Source organism: Seriola aureovittata, chromosome 24, assembly GCF_021018895.1.
Source record: "Seriola aureovittata isolate HTS-2021-v1 ecotype China chromosome 24, ASM2101889v1, whole genome shotgun sequence".
Taxonomy (NCBI): Eukaryota; Metazoa; Chordata; class Actinopteri; order Carangiformes; family Carangidae; genus Seriola; species Seriola aureovittata.
The window spans coordinates 5,902,952-5,921,448 of record NC_079387.1 but is presented as its reverse complement, the minus strand read 5'-3'; the positions used below and the strand labels follow the sequence as shown (position 1 = coordinate 5,921,448).

The following is an 18,497-nucleotide window of genomic DNA, read 5'->3' as shown; positions in this document are numbered from 1 at the left end:
TGTGGTCAGAAGGCTGTAAGTCAATTAGGTTTTGCTAATGGGGCCAAGCGCTTAGGAGCCTCCAACACGCACACACACACACACACATGCTACTAACACACGATATTGATAAGATTACCATGGTAATGTGAATGCACCAGGGTTAAACCACATTAAGGGAGCCGCCTTACTCAAATATCTTTTGCTTTTTTTCGAAACCGTCAGCCATCTTATCCTAAGTGCCCTCGTCCGCTGCTCTCCCGGCTTTCCTCCTCTTTCTGTTAATGGGACTTTTCTTCTTTTTGTCTGCCCCGCGCTCCCTCGTTCTCCATCCTCTTTTCTCCCGCAGCAGATGCACGGCAAATCTCCTCTGCTGCTCTTCACATCTCCCGACTTCCTCTTCCCATCTGCCGCCTGTCTCTCTCTCTTTCTCTGTCTTTATCTTTTTTGTCTTCGCTTGAAGCAGCTTTATGAGCGTAACTTTTAATTATAAAGATATTTCAAATCCACAAGTTTATAGATGCTGCCTCTCTCTGTCTTTTCGTCCTCCCCCAATCCAACTTTATTTAAACATTTGTTGTTGACAGGGAAACATCTTGACATGAAATCATACATTTAGTCTATGTACAGTATAAGTATACGCACTCTGAATTACCCGCGGATGATGTAACATTACAGTATGTCTTGAGTTACAGTTACAGCATGCATACATAATGTTTAAGTGCCTGTCTTCATACGATAAAGACGTGATTCTTCTTGTTCTGCCACATATTGTGGTAGCAGGAGACAAAACTGTAGCTCCTAGCCCTGAAACACTTTTATCTCCCCCCCATCATAAAAAAAACTCTCTCTCATTAGCATGCACTTGTCCTCCAGTGTTTTCCCTCCCCGGTTTGTCAAGCGCTGATCTTTCCTTCAGAGGCCGAGCGATAAAGGCCCCGCAGAGTAAACAAGGCGTGGAGAATGGCCTCTTGTCTTTTCATTATTGCCTCCTAATTCAGCACTCATTCCTGCCGTGATGGAGCGGGGGTTGTAACCTGAAAAACACGTGCGAGGTTTAGGGGGTGGTGGTGGGGCACTTCCATGGGGTAAGAGTGCACAAAATATACACATTCACATGCAGGAATACACACTGGAGTGGATTTCTCTCTCAGTGTTTCTGAGCTCGACAAACAGTGGTGCAGAAAAGGCCCCAAAACTTTCGCTGTAGCATCTGAAGGGAAGTTTTTATGCTCCTGGATTTCTGTTGTTATTTGAAAACCGCTCTGTGTCTCAGGTATTGTAGAGCTGCCTGGAAAATATGTGTAGTAAATCTCTCTCCCCCCCCCCCCTCTCTGTGTCTCTCTCTCTCTCTGGGCTCCAGACTAAAAGGAGGGGTGGGGGTTTTGGAGGGAACAGGGTGGCGAAGGTCACTTTGATGTGACTATAAAGACACACAGCAGGCCAGTGGAAAGAGATGAAAGAGACGGAGCAGAAGTAAAATAGATCCGGGTGGAAAAAGCAAAGGAAGATGCATTCTCCCTCCTCTTCTGCAGCAGACAGAGGATAATGATGCTGTATCATAAACAAGAGGCGGCCGGGGAATAGAGCCGGCATCTTGCAATTAAAGTGGGCAAACAACGTTTTTGAGGGAAGCTGACAACAGCTACGGGGGGAGACACACAGCAGTGCGGCCATCTTGCGTGTGAAACAAGCAACGCTCACATCCAAATCAAAAACAGCAACTTATGAAGCAGGTTAATAAATTACCATTCATCAAAATAGAAGGGGGGGGGGGGCTGATCATCCACTGTGACTTATTTAATAAATTCTCCCATATTTTAACACGCTGCACTCTAAGATGTTTTATATGCCACGATTAAGCCAATTAGATCTGTCTGGATATCTGTCCTGTGTGCATGTTGATCTAATATCTTAATCATTTTAATGTATGCATCATCTAACATCAAGTTTGTTTATGTTCATAACGTGTACCCAGAGATTGCCTGGAGCCTGGTACGCCTCACCACCTCGGCTTGGTGCAGTTGCCTGCCCCCATTAGGCTCAGCTGTGAACTGCATGTGAATCACCCCTGCACTGAAATCTGCTTTTTTTGGAGTAGTCAGTGGATATAACTCCAGACTCCAGTCAGCGCTTTGTCATCTCTCTCGCCTGAGTCGGTGACAAACTGATCTTAGCAAGTGCAAAATGTCAGATTAAGTATGTGAGAGCCGATGGACAAAAACCTGCAGAGCGAGATCATGAAATCTGTTTCCCTTAAATCAGAACTCTGCATTTCTGCACAGCTCTACTTTGAGGCTTCCTCTCTGTGTGGCTTCTTTTTTTTCTTCTTTTTTTTTTTTAGCACTGCAGCTGAGAGTGTTTTGATGACTGAAGGTAGCAACATACAGATACACAGACATAGACACAGAGGAAAGAGGAGTGTTAAGGCAGCAGACAGACACCAGATGTTTCACCACAATCCAACCAGCCAGCGCGGCGCAGCAGAGCCAGGATTAGTGCATGCAGCACAGTAGGTTGAAGTCTGTGTGTGTAATTATTACCCTGGCCAGGGCATGCCCGTAGCGCTGGGTGGCCCATCAGGAATCTCGACGGTGGCAGTCAGCAGTCAGAAGACGTGAGAGATGTGTGATTTGTGCCTCCTGGTGAAAGAAGGCAGATCCCTCTCACTGGAGGAAAATGATGTGGGAATGTGTGGAAAAATCACAGGGCAGATGAGAGTGTGTGTGTGTGTGTGTGTGTGTGTGTGTGTGTGCATGCAGATGTTCTTATAAGATAAAGATCAGATGAAACTTTAATGATCCCAAGGGGAAATTGGGTCACTGCAGCAGCAAAGAACAGTGTGTGCGGATAAAAATACAACAAACAGAACATTTTTGAGGATTAAAGATGCAGCGGCGGCAGAGCTTCGATAGGCCTTGAAGGAGCTCCTACGTCCAACATGTGCAGTGGTATGTGAGTGTATGTTTACGCACAGTGGTTCTTATCATGTTGTTAGGTGTTTACCATCTTTAAAAGTGGTTGGAAAGCTCTGCTATTACTAGTTGAGGTGTCAATGAATACCAAAGGGGTTCGCAAAACTCCCTCCTTGGCCCTGCGCTTACAATGCCCTCAGCCCACCCCCCAACACACACACAGACACGCACTCGAGATGCTGATAGGGTCAAGTCGAGGCTATCTCTAGCTTATCTCCCCCCACTGTTAGATCTAAAGCCGTGTCTGTCAGTGATGAAGAGAAGAAAGCTGAAGGTGTGGACCGGGATCACTCAGCCTCTCAGAAGGACTACTAACCGTTCACACAGTTTCCTCCTTGAACCCACAGCCGGCTGACTGGCGAAACACACTGATGAAAGAGAGAGAGAGAGAGAGAGAGAGAAAGAGACGTTGAGAGAGCGGGAGAGGTAGAGAGGTGTGTGTTTGTGTATGACAGACAGGGGGAGAGAAAGAGAGGGAGAGTTATCAGTCATGCTGTCATTCTCTGGGGCCGGTTGTGATAAGAGAGGTAGTGTGGCAGTCGTCGGTATCTATCTCTCTCTCTCTCTGTCTCTCCCACACACACACACACACACACACACACACACACACACACATACATAACGGGGGAGAAAGCCCCTGTTGTGTTCCCCTCCACCACCCTTGAGTGAACACAGCGCAGGTGTGCCGGGGTGAGGAGTCGGACTGTATGGCAGCCATTTGTCGACTGTATTTTTGGGGGCAGGGAGATGACAGAGGGAATACAGATGGTGAGACCTGAGGAGAAATACATAAGAAACGGGGGGGGGGGGGGGTTTCACATATTGCAGCTGCAGGTTAAGTGTTCGATTTCAACCACTGTGATACTTAAACAGCCTCTGACACCGAGACATGCAGAGTCCCATGGCTTTTTTAGGCCGGGGCTCATATTGTGACACGTGCTTGCGAGGATATGAGTTTCATTTTTAAGTCAGTTGCAGCATATCTCACTCACTGCGCCATAATAAATGTCTGTTTTGCTTCATTCTACTGCGGCTTCTTTTGAACACATAGCATGAAAAGACGCGGCCAACATGGCTGAGGGTGCGTCGCCTACAGAAACTCGTATTCCCTCATTAGAAAATACTAGAAAAAAAAATGCTATGATCTCTGCAGCATTTAAAACCTGCATCTTACCAAGAATGCCAAACATATACAGGCAGGATGTGTTTGTGTGTATATATATATATATATATATATATGGAGGCTGCAGACAAATACACAGTCCGCCCACAGCATTCCCTCTGCGTCTCTATCTCTCTCTCAGGTTCTCTTGTGGACTGTTGCCCTCCATTAGCCATGTGTTGACCCAATATTTTGGGGGTTGAAAGCTGATGGTGGGGGCAGAGATGTTGACAAATGGGAGAGAGGAGTATCAAATGACCCCCGGGGACGGGGACGGGGGGATGGGGGGGGGGGGGACAGAAAGTGACTTAGTGTTGCTTGAAGGTTTTATACTGGCTCTCTCTCTTATCTCTCTTTATGTGGGTGAAGGGGTCATTACGGGGGTTAAGCAAAGATCACCCAGTGCTCATTAAAGGGCGTTTAATCAATGCTTCCTCGTCGATGAACACACACACACGCACACGTAACACACATGAGAGAAATGTCATTGGCGTAGCATCTCCATAATATAGCACATGGCAAACTGCTTTATGCCAGCGAGGGCCCCCACCCAGAGGCTCAGATTAGCCAATCACAGTGACGTCTGACAGCCGCCGCCGCACCCTCGGGCTAGAGGTGGGCTTAAAGAAAAAAGACTGACAGCCTGCAAGAATGCTGCAAGTTGATGGCATCTAGTCAACCTTAAGGGGGGGGGGCTGCAAAGCAGCAGAGGCTGACAGTTGACGGAGGTGACAGACAGACAGACAGACAGTCAAGCAGTGACACACAGACCTGTCATACAACCTTCTGTCAAGGGCATGGCGGTCTTTTGTTGACGCTGTTTACAACTCTCGACTGCCGTGATCCCGGGAGAATAAGGCAGGATAGTAGCTGCTGTGTCTGTTCTGCAAGGCACCGACACCCACACATTGAATTCAGCTGCACCTCCACCTGCGAGGGGGGGGGGGGGGTGAAGGCGTACAGTTTGTTACATCGCCTCAAAGCGTTTCCCATGTGTCCTGACCTTTAGGAATGCACCTAGCTGTTCCAAATAAAGAAGCCAGCGAGGCTACATACTGTACCTCATTATACAGCCAGGCCTCAGCCAGTCCATTACATTACACTGGTAATACAAGACATAGGCAGGGCACATGGGCCGGACGCTGCAGAGGCCTTTCTCAGCAGATTATTTTAGGCTCTCTACTGTGTCATTACTCGGCCTCCCGCTCTGTATTTAGGCCTGTTGATTGCAGGGCAGAGATTGGGCAGGGCTGAGGTGGGCTCTCCCTCTATTGAGTTGAGGGCTTTGACATTGGCTTGGTTGTTTCATGTGTGTTTGTGGTGAAAGCCAGGCCGTGTGCCATTTTGCTGTGTAACCACCCTCCCTCCTCCTCCCTCCCCCTAGTCAGACACTCCTCTCCTCTCCTCTCCTCTCCCTTTCACTCTTTCTGGGATTTTCTGCTCCTCATCCCTCCTCTCTGTTCCTTTGAAAACAGCCCTGGGAGAAGTTCTGTCTGGTTTGCCATTATAATATAAGTCTTATCTCGGCCTGAGCTGTGGAAGAGTTCATATCTGTGGTATCTTCTGAAAGGAGGGATGCGTCCTTTATGTGTGTGTGTGTGTGTGTGTGTGTGTGTGTGTGTGTGAGAGAGAGAGAGAGAGAGAGAGAGAGAGAGAGACTGGGGCGCGTGCCCGTGTGCCCTTACTCTCTCTCTCTCTCTCTCCCCCACTCCCTATAATCAGCGACCGACGGGAGGGGGCGGAGCCGAGGCGCTGTGACTGTAACGCGATAGCTTGCTCAGCTCAAAAGCGCGATCACTCACACACTCACTCCACACACACTTCACCAGTCGCGCACACAGAGCACACGCCGGTGTCGGAGCGGAGCGGAGCGGAGCGCAGGCAGCACGGAGCCGCTGGCAGAGAGAGAGAGAGGAGCGGTGCCGCAGGAGGTGGCGTGACATGACCGGTGTTTGTTTTTTCATTTTGGGACACAAGAGCGCAACACTTCGTATTTCTCACTCTGTGACTTTCTGCGGCGCGGTTAAAAAGCAGCTTCGGACACTCGGACTGAGGCGTCCAGGGCTTTGAGAGCTGTTACTGTAGACTTCAGCTCGCCACTACAAACCACCCCCCGACCCCCCACCCCACTTCAAGAGGAGAAGAGATTCCTCGTGTGCGCAAAATACGCGGGGACGCAGAGACGGGGATACGGGGACTGGGAGCCGCTCTATCGGAACTTGACGCACCCTGGAGCCGCTGTCCAGAAGCTCCGGAGCCGCTCAGCTGCGGAACACGCACAGTTTTGATCCAGGAGTTTGTCTGCTCACTATTTTCTTTTTTTGGATGAGCTTGAGTGGCATCGCTCCACTGAATGGACAGACTGTAAAGGCAAAAGGCTGCGTAAATTTAAAAAAAACTGAATTTCTTCAATGACATGTAGTTGTCACAGTTTTCTCCTCCAATGGTTTAATAAACGCCGTGGGATTATCACTGAAGTTCAGTTTTGACTGTTGCCTGAACGGGTGTGGATTTTTCTTTCTTTCTTTTTTTTTTTTTTTTTTAGAGGAACAGCAGAATTTCTATCACACGAGGTGGAAAAATTAGAAACTTAAAAAGCCGTCCACGACTTTCTGAAGCATCCAAGATGGATTTTGCGCCATCGTTGATTGGATTTTTAATGGCAATGTGTCATGTGGCGCTGAGAGTCAGAGGAGAAGAGGGTGAGTTGTAGTTTCGTCTTTGATTTTGACGCACGCATGGTCTCCAAAACCAAAACCCATAAAAGGGAAAAGAAATATTCTACGCCACAGAAGCACGAGTGTAGTCTAAACATTGCATTTTGTCTCATCTACTGGGATACAATCACCTCACATGAACAAGAACTCCTGCTCATACGTTTCAGATTATTTCAAATACGCATGACAACGCGATTGTGTAGTAAGCAGATCCATGTGTCTCTTGGATGTTTTTTCCCCTTAAATGTGGTAAATATGGGAGAAAGCGATGAAGGCAAAGGTTAAACATCTGTATAAATAGGCCATAATGTGTGGAAAACCATAGGAAATCATGATGACTTTTTCAAATTTAAATCCCTGATTAATGGAGTGCTGTGCCGTGCTAGTTGTGACACATCAAAAACTGAAGAACTTGGATGCTTTCATCAAATATTCAGCAGATCGGAAACAGTTATCTGTCCCAGCCTGACTGGGTCCAGGACCGAGCTGACTATCAGCTCAGTGGACTGTGAATGAGCTGATTATATGCATGAAGCTTTTTGAAAATTCAAACGCATTGTTTACCCCGTTGTTTTTCTTTTCATTTAATTATTCATCAAGGGAAATAAACAAACCCGCGCTGATTAAAATGCGAGTTCACATCGGGATGAAAACAGGTTTTAGGCGTAGGCTGGGCTATAACCTGCTATTTTACAAATTCGCTGGTGTCCAAGAAACTGTGCGTAAAAGCTACTCTATCATTGTAAGATCTGACTGCTAGGACTGTAATCATCACCATTATAATCATTATCCTCATCAGCCACCGCGAGACTCTCCTTCATTACCTCCTCGTGCTCCTCGGGGTGGTGTGTGCAGGGCTGAAGGCAGGGCTGCTGGTGGCTGAGCGCCGGCAGCTCCAGGCGGCGGCGCACCGTCACCTCCGCGCACTCTCAGCAATCAAATAACAATAAGCAGGGGGAGATTATGGAGCAGGATGAGCCAAAGAATAGCAGCCCTGCAGCTGGAGGGGCTCGGAGCCTTGCTTTAAGGCACTTAAACAAGGCGAATTCCTGCTGTAAAGCACGGAAATGGCACAGTGGCGAACGAGCCCACATTGGAGAGCAAAGCTCGAGCATGAAACAGCGCCCAGATTTATTTAGAAGCCCAATTAAATGTGGATTTAACACCGGGAGCGCACAGTGTTCCGTCTGGTCACCTGCATAGAAATGATCACATAATAATAATAAGATGTCAGTCATTAGCTGCTGCTTAATTGTGTCACGAGAGATGTCGAGGGGTGGAGGTGTTGGTGGGAGAGGGTTGTTATGCAGGGGCTTACCACGCCGAGAAGTGACGCCACTGGTGGGATGACACATGGCCTCACGCTCACTCATCCTTGTAAGGCTCCCACTCTGCTATTCCTGATGCTTTTACGATGCTTTGACTCCGGCTGTCACAGTGTTATATTATATGTGGATGTGCGCTTTTTTTTCTTTTTTTGGGGGGGATTATTCGTGCGTAAAGGGAAACATGACATGCACGTTTCTGTGGTACGTAATCATGCGTCTTTACGCATCTTGCCTGATGACATGTTTGTGTTTTAGTAGATCTATTGTACTTTTTATTCTTATCTGTAGAGCAGTTAACATTTGGCTCGAGTGCTGCAGCTCCCGGGCTCTTCCTCTTGTTTCGGCTACTTGTTTTAAATAGGACAGTCATCCCTCTGAATGGTGTGTGTGTGTGTGTGTGTGTTTTACTGGCTGCCTATGTACCCGCTGATCAGAGACAGATGTGGGCCTCTTGGCAGCCATCAGGCCAGCAAGAAGCTAGATCCCCCCCTCCACTCTCTCTCTGTGTCTATCTCTCTGTCTCTCTCTCTCTCTCTCGCCCTGCCAAGACTCTGCACCCCATGTCTCTGCTCCCCTCAAGAGCCACATTACACACAGATGCCAGAGGGAAGAGAGACTGAAAGAGAACAGAACGGAGACAGAACAGGGAGGTTCAGAGAGTCAGGGGGGAGGAAGAGGGTGCAGCAGAGAGAGAGAGATGTGAGGGAGACAGAGAGACAGTGACTGCAGAGGAGAGTGGAAGGCAGATGCAATTGTACCCACAGCGCAGAAAAGTGAAAAAGAGAAGTGAGCATGGCAGCCACCAGGCTATGACATGGGGGAAACAGAAGTGAACAAGCCTTGGAGGAGAGACTGGGGGGGGGGTGCGCATCAAACAGAGTGTAAGAAGAAAGGGCAACATCAAAGCGTGCAGGGGTCAGGAGTTAAAATGGCACTGGACGGTGAGGGGACAGACGGCATTGAGGGTTTATGAAGTGACACGCTCGTCCAGCTAAAGAGGGGGTAAAGCCTCTGGCAGAGCTCTGCAGGGAGGATGGAAATAAAAGAAGCGAAGCGTCTCTGCCGTTTGAAAAAATCAGACGATGTTACAAACTGATGCTCTCGTGAAAGTTCGGCACAATAGTCACATTAAAGGGTTTTTTTTTCCCCTTCCTTCCCAGACACTTCCTGCTTTTGATGATAGACCCCGTCTGGGTTTTAGCAACTTGGTCCGTTTCCAGCCGCAGTAAAAAAGGTTTCCCTGAAAATATAATGTTTTTGAACACACTGATGCGCGCCTGAGGCCTCTCAGCCAGAAACCTCTGTAAGCATAAAAATCTCACATGGTCTCTGGGTAAATGATCCATGAAAGATGTTCGGTGCTCTGGACATTTGCAGTTGTGGCCTGCTGTTCTCTGCTGGTGGCACCCTTCACGTGGAATAGAGAAAAAGACCCTTTTCATGTCTCGGTACCTCCTCGCCGCAATCTTTATATCCGAAAGCCGAGAGACTTCCACTCCACTTGTACTGTAATCACAATAGTTTGACTCAGTGACATGTACATTAATTACCACAAGCATTAATATTCAGGCCATTAAGCAGCTCATTTGCATGTTTATTGAGTGGGTGGCTTTGTATCCTCTCCACTTTTTAGTATCAACTTCTTCCAGAGTTGGATTTTCTATTCATTTAATAATTTCTTTTCCAAATGTTAGCTCCTCAGTGAACGCTTCCTCATTTTTATCTTCTCGTTTGGTCTTTTTCTGCCCTTCTCTGTTTGTTTTTTCTCTCTCGCGCGCCTTCGCCTTCCCTCTCCCCCTCTTCTCCCCTTCTCCTCCACACCCTGCTCTTTTATTCTTTGCATTTCTCAGTGTTTTAATCTGCCCCCAGCCTCAGAGGTATCAGCTGCGAAAACAAGGTCACCTATTAGCATTCATAGCCAAAGACAAACTGAGTGGGCCGTTCAATACCAGTCAGGTATGAGAGTCACAGGCTCACGCAAAGCCCTGGAACAGCCCGCCGCACTCGGGGTGAAATTAAAAACAAGACCCCCATAAATAAAACAGAGCTGGGTCTTTTCATTCTGCCGCATTAGCCGCACAGGGGGGTCTTAACGGGTGCTCAGGGACGGGCTTAGGTGGGAGCTGGAGGGACGGGGGGTGGGGGGGGGGGCATTGTCAAGAGGGAAAGCATTTGAAATTTACTGTAATTCACAAGCAGGGTTAAAGAGGAGAGGGGACGAGAGGAAACAGTTTAGGTTGTGAATTTAAAGAAAAGCAGCTTTTGAAAGAAGAACAATTCTCTTTTTTTTTTTAAGCAGTCGGTTCCACTAAAAGGTAACAGTGTGTAAGGTGGGTGGGTGGGTGGGAGAGAGGGTGTAGAAAGCGGCAACAAATCACCAAGACTCCTGCAGCAAAGCTCAATTCTTCACAGCTCTCCCTTGCTGGTGTGGGCTCCTCTCCCTCCGCTCTTCAGAGGGGGAATCTTTAGTGAAAAGTGCTTCGGCGGTGCAGGTTTGACGGTGCCGCACCGAGACAAAAGAGAGCACCGAGGGAGAAGGAGACGCGATACTGTAGTCAGGTAGTGTTTAGGATTAGGCCCCCGCCATTACCTCCCCCTGTAGGCCCCAGCAACCATCTGTTTACCCCGATTGATCCATTGAACCATTGATCAGGATGGCCAGCATTGTGCATTTAGCTGATTAGCATGGGGCACTTATCCTGTTAGGGAAGGAGGAGAAGAAAGGGAGAAAGAAAGGGAGACAGGCGGAGAGGAAAAGAGGATTTCTGGGATATTATCTGCCTTTGATGTGGCTTTTGTTAGAAGAAATCCCTCCTTTAAACACATTTAGCACTTTAACAAAAAAGCTGTTGCGTTTCTTGGCTGATTGTTGTTTTGCTGCTTTGTCTTTTGGTCAAATGTCTGTTCCCTCTAGTGGATAACTGGCTGCAGAATATGTCGACTCCACCTGAGTCGAAGGGCGTCCTGTCGCTCATCATGAAACAGGAAATCCATCATAGAAAATACAGGAAATGTGCTCATTTCTTCACCTACAGCACAACATGCCAAATTAGACACTTTTTAGCCCATGAGCAAGGAGTTAGCTTTTATAGCTCCGGCTTTTTCCTCATTAAACTATCCCTGAGTGGTGTTTTCTTACTTTCCAGCTGCTGTATTTCAGATAAGAGAAGAAAAGGAGGTGATAAAAGTGTTGGTGTCCAGCTTGCTTTCACTTCCAGCGCACGGTGGACTTTTATTCGCCTCGTTTTTCACCTCTCAGTCTGCAGGAAAATCTCCACTCTCCTCTGCACCTTACAATTAAATCTGTACTTTCTTTTTTTTCAAAGATAAGACCCCAAAGGACTGTGCTCCTCGTAATAATGATCCACATACAATATTTATCATGAGGTATGAAGCCTCTTTTAATGAAAACCAAATGTGATTTCATGGCATTAGTATAATGAACTTAGCACTTAGAATTATTTTACATGTTAGCCTACTGTTAAAATAGCACCAGAATATCATTCAGATATGCAACAAGTATGGAAAGTGACAAAATGACTCCCAGAATGCTTTGAAATCAGCATATTAATTATAATTAACTGTATCAGCGAGGGTGTGAATTTTAAACTCTCACACACACTCACTCCTACCACTATTACCTTTTTCCCAAAGCACTGTCACTCTGTCTCAGCATAAAGGTGTTAAAGCGCAGGGCGATGAAAGTGAATCCCCCCCTTTCTTCACCCTTCCTCCTCACCCTCGCCCTCTTCTTGGGTCCAGTCTAGTGTGGAATGGGTGAGATTAAAAGCAAGGCGCGGAGACAACCCCTGCTCTTGACTGAATGGATGAGCGCTGCCCACTCTCCCCTCTCATTCCCTCACTCTGGGCGATAGCACTTTTTAATTAAGGTGGGGTGGAGGGAGGGAGGGTGGAATGAAGGAGGGAGCGAGCGAGGGAGGGAGGGGCAAGAGACACTAGGAATGATGGAGGGATTTATCAGCGCCTCTCCTCACACTCGCAGCTTATCCCAGAGCGTGACGCCATACTTCCCAGATAAGGCGACTAATAGAAATGAGAGCGCGGGCGTGCACGCGCACACACACGCACACACACGCACACACACGTACATACACGTACATACACACTACAGAATGTGAGCTAAGACATGCAGACATATGCACATTTTCTCAGATAATGAAGATAAAGGCATTCACAGCGGGCACAAAGACGTCTCTGGGCTGGGCTTGATCCGGAGTGACTGGAAGGATGTGCGCGCAGACACACACGCAGAGACTGACTTTACTTCACATTCACTGGCATGAAAAAACAAATGGCGTGGCTGCCATGTAGAGACACACACACACACACACACACACATTGAAACTATTTCTGCTGCATTTCAGGTTCACCCGCACAACACCCAGAATAACAAAGAAAAACACACTCACTCTTACATACAGTCTACACACACACATAGTAGTGACATTGTTCTCATGTAATAGGGTTTTGGGCCCTTGCATAGTAGGAACATATGTGGCACTTTGTGTGTGTGTGTGTGTGTGTGTGTGTGTGTGTGTGTGTGTGTGTGTGTGTGTGTGTGTAGACAGATGGGCTCCTCTAGTAGAAGGGACAGTGTAATTCATGAAGCTCACTGGCAGCTCCTGAGTGCTTCCCCTGTGTTACTCATCCAATACCACAAGTTCTGTTCTCACCATAACATTATGCTTGACAGTGAAACACAATCACACACACACATACATTTTGCACTAAATAATTGCCATGGACATCTGAGCAATTAGAAAGAAACACACACATCTGTCACTATAATCAAGAAATCTTCTCACAGCGGTTCATTTATTGCAGATAAATTCGTGTTGCATCACCATTATTCTTTATATTTTCTCTTCAGCAGAAACACACACACACACACACTCTGCCAGTGTGTGTGTGTGTGTGTGTGTGTGTGTGTGAGTGTGCTGACTGACAGAGGTTTCCCAGTGGGGTCAGTGTCTACAGGGAGCCGCTGGATAGCAGGCATGTCTTAATGAGGCTCGTCAGACTCTCTGCACATCACACACACACACACACACACACACACACACAGAGTCCCTACTCTCCATCTCTTCCCTCAGTCACTGCATCTTTCTCTCACCCTCTGTATTTCTCCTTCCTCATCACCTCTTGTCGCCTCCCTCTCTCTCTCTCTCTCTGCCTGTCACTCGTCCTCCCTCTCCCTCTCACTCTTCCCACATATGTCCTCTCACCAGCCCGTCATACATCAACCCCACCCAGCGCATTCACCCTCCTCCCCTTCCGATCAATCTTCCCCTTTCTTCCTTAATCCATGTTTTATCCATCGTCTCGCTGTCTCTCCCCCTTTTTTCAGCCCACCCTTCCTCATCTCCTCTTCCTCTCCACTTCCTTCCTCTCCTCCTCTCTTCCTTCACCTCTTCCATTTTTTTCTTCCCACTTTAATCCTTTCCCCACCCTTCCCTTCCCTTCCCACTCCTTCTCTCCTCTCCCTCCACCCCCCTCCTCTTCATCCTCCTTGGAGGCCACTGAATGGGCAGCTCAGGGAAAAAAGTGTCGAGGCTGCAGGATTCTCCCCAAACGGCTTAATCTGCTGAGGCTCTGCGTGCTGATACCCTCCTGCACGCCATTCCCTCCATAGGTTTCCCAACAATGACTGTCTGTCTGCACAGCCGCAACAGATAAAGAGATGTCTGTGCATGTGTGCGTGCGTGCGTGTGTGTGTGTGCGTGTGTGTGTGGGGCTTGCTTTCTGTCTGTCATTCTTTGCCATCCCTGCTATCTTTTTTGAAATTTTTCAGTGAGCTATTTTTTCCACCTGCTGTGATTGACAGGCCCTCTGTATGTATTTGGATGTGTGCATGCGTGGGTGGCCGTTTGAACATGGAGCAGCTCCTCTGTGTGTGTGTGTGTGTGTGTGTGTAAGTAAGTGCATAAATGCGTGGGTGTGTGTTCAAGCGTGTGCACACATGTATCTCTGAACTTGCATGCACGCGCGCCGGTTGTACATTTATGTAGCTGTGCATTTGCACGTGGGCGGCTGAAGTCGTGCACCCGCGTGAAATCACCGGCAGCTGTGTGTGTGTGTGTTTGTGTTCGTGTGTGTATGTGTGTGTGTGTGTGTGTGTGTGCGTGCCCTGTGTGTGAGCGTGGGCGTTGCTCCTCTCCAGTAACAAAGTAAGGAAGCCATCGTAGCTCTATCAAATGTCAGAGAATCTTAAGTGTGCCTTTTAAGCACAATAGGCGGTGGAAATGTCAACACTTGAAGGGTCTATTACACTTCAAGCCTTTGGTGCTGGTTTTTTTTCCTCCTCTTTCCGCTTCCTTTATTGATGCTTTCACAGAAATTTGAAAGAAACAGGCAAGAATATCAACCCATTTATGTCAGGAACAGATCCAGCCCAGCGGGTGAGTGGTTAAGCCCACCGTTTGGTAGTGCATTGTTAATGACAGTATACCATGAGCTTTAGTCTGTTGCCTGCCATCGCCCCGTTTTCCGTCTTCTGTACGGTTCAGCTCCAATATTAAGAAAAACATTTGAGTTCAATATCACACAGTTCATTACATTTGGAGATCCCACTGGTGCATCAGCCACCACACGCACTCACATGCACATGTACAGTGTTAGGTAGGAGTGCTAAACCAACCCCCCCCCCCCCCCCCCCCCCCCTGCTGTTGTCATGGAGAACACGTTTTGACTTTGCCTCTCCATAAAGAATAATAATGCCTGCAAATCTATTGCAGCGGAAGAGTAATAAAAGAGCCATTGTGCGCAATGTGTGATATCCCACTGGGTGTGTGTGTGTGTGTGTGTGTGTGTGTGTTGATGTAGAATACTCATATACATGTTCCTTTTGTATGTGCTGGTGAGTTTATGTGTTTAGCGTGTTTATGGGAGATAACGCAAAGCGAGCGAGCTGCTGTGGCTGTCAGGCTGCAAGCAGAGAATACAGCCTTTGTTGCCGCGTTAGTTTCTCATTACAGAGTCGGGGTGACCCCCCACCCCCCCCACCCAAAGCCCCGAACCCCACTAGACAGGCCGTCTGTGTGTCACTTCCTGTCTAAGCTGTCCGAGCAATGCCATTGGCAGGCTATTGTTCCTGGGAGAGCGTGATAGGATCAGGGAATGTGTCTTAATGTTTGCAGATTGGCTTGCCGGAGCAACAATTACACTTGGAGAGCGCTCCCAACGGGGAAGTAGAGAGATAAGAGCCTGGGTGTGGAAGAGGGTGAAAAAGGCTCTCTGTTTTTGTGTGTGTGTGTGTGTGTGGTGTGTGTGTGTGTGTGTGTGTGTGTGTGTGTGTGAGTGCTCGCCAAACAAAGCAGTGATGATCTTTTATTGTTTTAATAGCTTACCCATGTGTTCCCGCTCGCATTGAGAATCCACAATGGAGAAGTTTTTCCAATTTCCTCGTAACTGACGGCCTAAATTGCTTTCTTTGTTTTACTGTTCATTTGTTGCTCATCACATCTTCATACAGAGAAACAAGGTAAAAGAAGGAGCGTCCTCTGAGTCACTGTTGGGAGGGGGTGTACCATTTACTGGGGAGTTAGACTGTAGGGTTTGATTCGGGGCCCACAGATGCATCACAACTATATTTCAAATTTAAAAAAAAAACCTGCTCAATTTGTCGAATTGTCTCTGGTTTTTTCTCCATGCTACAATCAATAACTGCTCCCTGTCACCCTTCTCTTCCTCCACCACAGCGCCAGAGTGCGGCGGCGTCTTCGATGCCAGCGAGGCGGGGTACATCACCTCCCCCGGCTACCCTCTGGAGTACCCACCTCACCAGAACTGCCACTGGATCATCACGGCGCCGGAGCCCTCGCAGCGCATCGTCCTCAACTTCAACCCTCACTTTGAGATCGAGAGGCTGGACTGCAAGTAAGACGAGGGAGGGGTGGGGGGAGAGAAGGGTGGGCAAATAGGAGACAGAGAGGGTGGGGGAGTCATGTCATAAGAGTGAAGCCTTAAAACCACTTTTCTCTATCAGAGCGACATTACTTTGACCAATAAGACTCCATGGTGTGTTATTATTCTGGCTGAATGGTGATTTGTGTTGACATTTTCATTAGTATGCCGCAAAAGCATTTGTATCTCAAATAAGTAATTTCCTGTTGGAGCACACAGATTTTTACATACTATTATAATTCACTGCCAGCGGTTTGGCTCCATCCCAACTTGTACAAACGTTTTCCACGTTTTGACCGCAACAGGTCAGTCGCAAAAGAAATTTTAATTGTAGGTACAAGCTTTCTGCAAATCGCAGACCATTAACTGTGGCTTCCTTTTTGTGAGATAATTATTTATTAAGAGAGCGGCGAGCTCTCTTTTCAGCGCCATCCTTTTTCACTTTCACGCCATTAGACAGCACATTGTGGATGCTGCCCGCTACGACAGCAGACTTTTAGTATCGGCCTTTTTTCAAAAGGCTTCTTCAGAGCAATTACTGGGTTTAATGTGTTGCTCAAGGGCACGTGAGCTGCACATGACCTCTCAGTTACCACATCCAAGTTTTCAGTCTCGCTCGCACGATGGTAAAATACGGACAAACAAAACAGCATCACAGCGAAGACTGAATGGAAAGACTGAGTCAAACGGCTGAATAATTATTCCTACTGGTTAAACTGGTGATTTGCTGGGAGATATTTGTGTTTTATTCCCTTAAAGTTTTGTTGAAGTCGAAGGACAAGATATTGATTTGAACGGCACAATTCAAAAGTTTAGGCAAAAGCTATCAGATGCATTTTGTGTGTGTGTGTGTGTCTTGCGTTTAACAATCTGACATTATCAGCTGTAATCCCCCCCCCCCCCCCCCCCCCCCCCCCCCCCCCCCCCGTCCATCTGATAATCAAATGCCAGGCTGCATTTGAAAACGTGTGTGTCTGGAGTTGGGGCACTCAGGAGGGCAGAGCAGACAGGATGAAAGAAAACAATCATGATGTAGTTTTGAAGGTTGTAGGGAGGGGAGAGAGAGAAAGGAAAGAGGAGGGAAAGAGAAGGAGAAGACAATGAGGCCCAGCTGTTTGGATGTGCGTTGGTCAGTTTCCGTTCTCAAACATGAATAATCTAAATCATATGCTCCTCTATTGTCTTTGACCTCAGAGGAAGTCACGGTCTCTACTGTTTAATCCAGTTTTATACAACTAACTCGGGGGGGAACGTTACACAGTTTACCCGTTATGAGACTCTTTGCGTGTGTTGTGTCTTTAAAGTGAACACTGACGTGATTCAACAGGGCAGACTCCACAATTACGGCCGTTTATTTCTCCTCTGCTCGCTCCAGCCCCCGCTTTTCTCCCTAAATTGAAGAATTAATAATCCTAGATGGGTTTTTTTTTTGCATTGTTCACTGACAAAGCACTTTGTGTGGCCGGGAGAAAAATGTAACTTTCATGAGGACATCAGTGACTTGCTTTGGTAAAAGGGGTTTGTAATGATTGTCAGCTCTATTCACGCAGCTGTGTCACGTTGCAGTGAGCTGGAAATGTTATTTTGATGTCTCAGCTTTGTGTCTCCAGGTTTCTGTCATTTTTTTTTTTTTTTCCCAAAGGCAGAATGTTGCATAATTATCTCCTTTGCAATATGTTCCTCAGTAATAACGCTTTAACACCAGCGCCACTGTGTCAACACTGTAGCACACACCGGACTTCCCCGCTGTAGTGGTGGAGAGAGGAACGGCTCAGCTGTTGATAAGCAGTGTGTCAAGCAGTTTCTCACAGCCGGAGGCGCGCAGGGCAGGAGGAGGCCGAGGGAGGAGGAAGAGGAGAAAACTGAAATGCCTCCTCTTTTCTCCTCTCCACAGAAGCTTTTAGTAGGATTGGGGCTTTTTTTTTTTTTTTTCTTCACTCTCGCCTGGAGGTACCAAGGCCTTGGCCTGCCCTCTAACACATACTCCCACTCACTCTCCCTTCATCCTATATGTGTCTGTATGTGTGTGTGTGAGAGAGAGAGAGTCAGTGAGCGTGGGTGGGGAAAGGCGTCTACATGTGAGTAACTCTGCAAGCATTTACGCCAGTGTTGATTTGTAAGACTAGCTGCTTCCGTCTTCCCTCCATCTCTCTCTATCCGCCCTGCCTCCCAGTGATTACCCCCATTTTAAAGGCCCATGAGAGGGATAGGGGGATCACGCCAACATTTGTTTATGCATAACCTCTAAACCTAATGTGTTTGCCCTTCAGAGTTTCACTGAGGAGGCATTTCCCTTTAGGGTGACGGAAACGCAGCAGGAATAAGAGCAAAAAGCCAAAGTATGGCTCGATATTCCTGCTCTCTCCATCCTGTGTTATGCTTTTTACCCAGATTGATCCAAACCCTGTAGTGC

At 47.5% G+C, this 18,497-nt stretch overlaps 1 protein-coding gene across 2 annotated transcripts in view; it reads left to right on the top strand.

Moving 5' to 3' along the window:
* The first annotated feature begins 5,926 nt into the window (after positions 1 to 5,926).
* The window catches only part of nrp2a (neuropilin 2a), a 59,668-nt gene continuing 47,097 nt past the window's right edge, over positions 5,927 to 18,497 (top strand). The window contains exons 1-2 of one of the 2 annotated variants that reach the window (XM_056370398.1): positions 5,927 to 6,818; positions 15,880 to 16,057. In XM_056370398.1, the coding sequence (XP_056226373.1) occupies positions 6,743 to 6,818; positions 15,880 to 16,057 (254 nt within the window). In that variant the 5' untranslated portion in view covers positions 5,927 to 6,742. The remainder of the gene's footprint in view (positions 6,819 to 15,879; positions 16,058 to 18,497) is intronic. The other variant, XM_056370397.1, reaches the window with a different exon arrangement.